The sequence below is a fragment of the Otolemur garnettii genome, unplaced genomic scaffold (genome assembly GCF_000181295.1).
Source record: "Otolemur garnettii isolate 467f Iridium unplaced genomic scaffold, OtoGar3 scaffold00067, whole genome shotgun sequence".
Taxonomy (NCBI): Eukaryota; Metazoa; Chordata; class Mammalia; order Primates; family Galagidae; genus Otolemur; species Otolemur garnettii.
The window spans coordinates 8975484-8980348 of record NW_003852462.1 but is presented as its reverse complement, the minus strand read 5'-3'; the positions used below and the strand labels follow the sequence as shown (position 1 = coordinate 8980348).

At 45.3% G+C, this 4865-nt stretch overlaps 1 protein-coding gene across 1 annotated transcript in view; it reads right to left on the bottom strand.

Annotated features, from left to right (window-relative positions):
• Window positions 1-4865, bottom strand: part of VPS13D (vacuolar protein sorting 13 homolog D) — a 275140-nt gene that overhangs the window by 47234 nt on the left and 223041 nt on the right. The window contains 1 exon segment of the mRNA XM_023515148.1: window positions 4143-4338. Within this exon segment, the coding sequence (XP_023370916.1) occupies window positions 4143-4338 (196 nt within the window).

Genomic DNA, 4865 nt, shown 5'->3' with positions numbered 1-4865 from the left:
AGTTGGAGGTTGCTGTGAGCAGTGAAGCCATAACACTCTACCCAGGGGGACAGCTTGAGGCTCTGTCTCAAAAAAAAAAAAAAAATGCTGTAGGCTCAGTGCCCATAGCTCAGTGGTTAGGGAGCCAGCCACATACACCAGGGCTGGTGGGTTTGAACCTGGCGGGGTCTGCTTAAAAACATCAATGACAACAACAAAAAAATAGTCCAGCATTGTGGTGGGCGCTTATAGTCTCAGCTACTTGGGAGGCTGAGGTAAGAGAATCATTTAAGCCCAAGAGTTTGAGGTTGCTGTGATCTGTGACGCCATGACACTCTACCAGGGGAGATACAGTGAAACTCTGTCTCAAAAAAAAAAAAAAAAAAAGAATGCTGTGATCCACTGTGGTCCCCAGTTAGCATGAGATTAACATATATCCCACTTACCTCTAATAAAATCTGTCATAGCTCTGCCACTACTAACACCCCCAGGAACAGAGATAGGATATAAAAGCTTAATTCCTCTGCCTTTGAGCATCTATGTCCATAGGTCCATGCCTACCTGACTGCTCCTCACTTATCATGTAGCTTTTGTTTCTAGGAGGCGTGAATAGTGAGGCAGAGACCTATCCCACTAAACCAGCAGTTAAACTTCAGTTAGGCTGCCCAATTATTGTTTGCTTTGAGACAAGCTGCACAACACTTCTGTATCTCGGGTGCCTCATCTACATGGAAATGTAAAATCCCAATGGACTGTGAGGGAGAACGGCCAGGGCTGGCTAGAATGGTTCCATGGTGCCATTGTTAGGCGCCACTCCCAGCAAGTGTGGTGGCTGACGCTGAGATCCTGATAATGTGAAAGTGGCAGGCCAGAAGAACCAGAGAGAAAACAAAGTGTGATGGCCAAGACACTGAATCATGTCAGGGTTCATTTAGCTAACAGCGAAAGCAAATCCTGAGTCAGCAGGAAAGAAATGGTGCAGCATGCTGGATCTTGACACTGACTCTGACACAATGTGCAAGAGAAAGCTAACAGGCTCCCAGCAGGCCCAGGCAGTGCAGTGCAATGCAGCAGTGCTAGGCACAGAGTCAGGAGATGGGCCAACTGTGAGCCTGGCTCTATCATGTCCAACCAGCTGTGTGGTTGTGGACAAGTCATGTGACTTCTCTTAATCATCACACCTTTGTTTCTTTTTTTTTTTCCTGAGACAGAGTCTCACTCTGTTGCCCTATGTAGAGTGCTATGGAGTCATCAACCATAGCTTCCAGCAACCTTAAACTTGGGCTCAAGCAATCCTCTTGCCTCAGCCTCTGGAGTAGCTGCGACTAAAGGCACTGCCATATAGCTGGTTTTTCTAGTTTTAGTAAAGATGGGGTCTTGCTCTTGCTCAGGCTGGTCTCAAACTCCTGAGCTCAAGCAATACACCTGCCTCAGCCTCCTAGAGTGTTGGGATTACAGGCATGAGCTACCGTGCCTGGCCTCGTCTTTGTCTGTAAATGAAGTATGAAGACTGAATGAGTGCACACGTGGAGACACCCAGACAACGCCTGCTGCTTCCTGGACAAGTCCCTTCCCTTTGGTGCTGCACACACTGTTCCCGTCTACCTGGAATGTGACGTGCTCGTCTCTTCACCTGCCAACTCTACTTCAGACTTCATCTTCATACTACTTTCTAGAAGAGTCTGTCTTTTTTTTTTTTTCCTGAGACAGAGTCTCACTATGTTGCCCTAGGTAGAGTGCTGTGGCAGGTTACAGCAACTTCAAACTCTTGGGCTTAAGTGATTCTCTTAGCTTAAGCCCAAGAGAATTAGCCTCCCAAGTAGCTGGGACTACAGGCACCCGCCACAATGCCCAGCTATTTTTAGAGATGAGGTCTTGTTCTTGCCCAGGGTGGTCTTGATCTTGTGAACTCAGGGCAATCCACCTACCTCGGTCTCGCAGAGTGCTAGGATTACAGGCGTGAACCACTGCGCCCAGCCAAAAGAGGCTTTCTTCACTACATTGACCACTAGGTTAGCCATCTTCCTCTTCTAAGCACCCTCTAAATCTCTGTGTCATTTATCATACTTTAGAAAATAATTATTTATATGTTTATTTAATGTTTGCTGCCCTCCTGGATTGTCCTCTCTTTCAGACTACGGACAGTTCTGCTTTCTGCTCTCTTCCCAACCCTGAGTTCGTAGGGAATTTTTAATCAATATTTACTGACTAGAAATGAACAATTGAGAGATGTGTACTGGCTGACACTACATGAGCATTCACAGCAATGCTGGACAACTGGAAAACTGACAAGGACAACTTTCTTTTTGCAGCACATTCTGGCTATGTTCCTTATGCTCCTAAAATGAATGAAAACCTCATTGAGACTTTCAATCTGACCATGTACAAAATTCAAGTGATTTCTTTCTAGTCAACATCATTAACTTTACAGCATAAAATAATCTTAAAAAATTTTAACACCTATACCTTAAACCCTTTATGAAACAAATCAATCAATCCCTTGGCCATTTTGAGGTGTTAAGAATAAGGACAATTATTCAGAAACTCTTAGGGGTCCTTCTGCTTTACTCACACTTCGTTAAGTCTTTTTTTTTTTTTGAGAGAGAGTCTCACTATGTCACCCTCAGTAGAGTGCCATGGTGTCACAGCTTGCAGTAACCTCAAACTCTTGGGCTTAAGTGATTCTCTTGCCTCAGCCGCCCAAGTAGCTGAGAGTAGAGGTGCCCACCACAACGCCTGGCTATTTTTTTGTTGCAGTTGTCATTGTTGTTTAGCTGGCCCGGCTGGGTTCAAACCTGCCAGCCTTGGTGCATGTGGCCGGCGTTGTAACCCCTGTGCTATGGGTGCCAAGCCATTAAGTCTTATTATCTTAACAAAGTACTGGAGGTGGACTTCTTTTGAGCAGAAATGGAAAAACTAACTGGAAAAACTTTTGAAGCCTTCTCCTGCTTGCCCCTCCACATAACTTCATAAAGGCTTCAAAATATACTCAAGAATTGTTTTAGAGTTCTATATCTGAGAATAGAATGTTACTTAACTAAAGTAAACTCTACAGTCCTTTTTTAAAAAGCAGCTGCTTCCAGATGGAAGACATTCTGACAAAACACATCGCATGGCTCCAGCCTACAATCTAAGCATCTCCCATACTGCAGTAATGCATCTTCAGTAAGGTTTCCTGGTGACAGACAAATGGATTCACTTTAATTGGGGATGACTTCACTTCAAATCCTATTTGGGGGAACAACAGGGTGTGGGATGTGGCCCATGCCTTAGGCATTCTGAAAGGGTACACTGATTTACTCAGGGAACATCTATTATCAAAGCAGCAGCAAAATCCTTTTAGGCTTAAGGCGAGTCCAGCTTGGCTGGGAACTGAAACATTCATTATACCCCTTGTTGATAAGAATCCTCAATTAATTGCTCTGGAAAAGAGACACTAAAACAGGCCGCTAAAGCAAATAGCTAAGTTAAAGTAGTTGGGTTCTGTGGCAGCTGGAGCTAAGGGGCTGTCCCCGATTTCCAGTCTCAGCTGATATCAATATAAGACAGAGGCCAGTCATGGGGGCTCATGCCTACAATTCCAGCACTTTGGGAAGCTACGAGTTTGAGACAGGCTGGGCAATATAGTGAGACACTGTCTCTGTGTCTCTCTCTTAAAAAGAAAAAAGACCAGACAGTATCCCATGCAGAACACCGCTAACTTGCATGGAGGATGCAGAGGTAGCTTCTTCTTTATGAGGTCGGGGGTACTGGCTGGTACCTTCATATAGAAGGAAAATTAAGAAGGAGCAGACTCACATGGTGAACTGCAACTGCTGAGATTCTAGAACTACACCATGGAACCCAGAAGCAAGGACCCAGACTATATAACCTGACAGGCTTCTTGACAGGCATGTGGGAACAGTCAATTTGGTGAATAGGCTGCTGATAACAATGTAATCCCATTTCTGACCTCTCTCATGAAGAAAAGTAACATTCATGCCAGGTGTTTGGGCCTCATTCTCATGTATTAAGCAGATCGGAGATGATAGCTCCAAGTATTCAAATCAAGAATCACATAACTAAGGGAGAAATTATATGATTAAATACATCACTATGGATTAGGAGAAGCAGTAGACCTGGACTGGAAATTGCAAAAGCCATCCTCCCCCACAAACACTGACCTGGGGCCACTGAGTGTGGCTGTGTCTCTCACCGCCTGGGCTGTTTCTGATGCAAAATCCAGGGCACCTGCCACTGGCTTGGTTACAGTGCCAACGAGCCCTTTCCCAAGGCCAGATATAAAACCGCTGACACCCCCTTCTGTTTTCACACCTTCCACTGTCGAGGTTATAACACTGGTCAATCCACCAATGATACCTAGTGAAAAAGACAAGGGCTATTGTAACCTGACAAAAGACAAAGGCAAAAGCATTTAAAGCCACACCCTTAATTCCATGCAACCAGAATGCTACCTTCAGGGAAATGTGCTAATCTCTGTGCCAGACAAACCAGAGACAGGCCAACTCACAGACAGGGGACACAGGGGATTTGGGCATTAAGTCCAGCACCAGCAGATATACGCTACTTAATAGTCAGAAGTAAAGTGTGCTCCAGTTAAGAAACTCAAAGAAAAGCTGAGAGGTTGGGCAGCACCTGTGACTCAGTGGGTAGAGTGCTGGCCCCATATACTACTGAGGGTGGTGGGTTCGAACCCAGCCCCGGCCAAACTGCAACCAAAAAAATAGCCAGGCGTTAGGATGAGTGCCTATAATCCCAACTACCTGGGAGGCTGAGGCAAGAGAATCGCTTGCGCCCAAAAGCTGGAGGTTACTGTGAGCTGTGACGCCAGAGCACTCTACCGAGGGCGACAAAAGTGAGACTCTGTCTCTTAAAAAAAAAAAAAA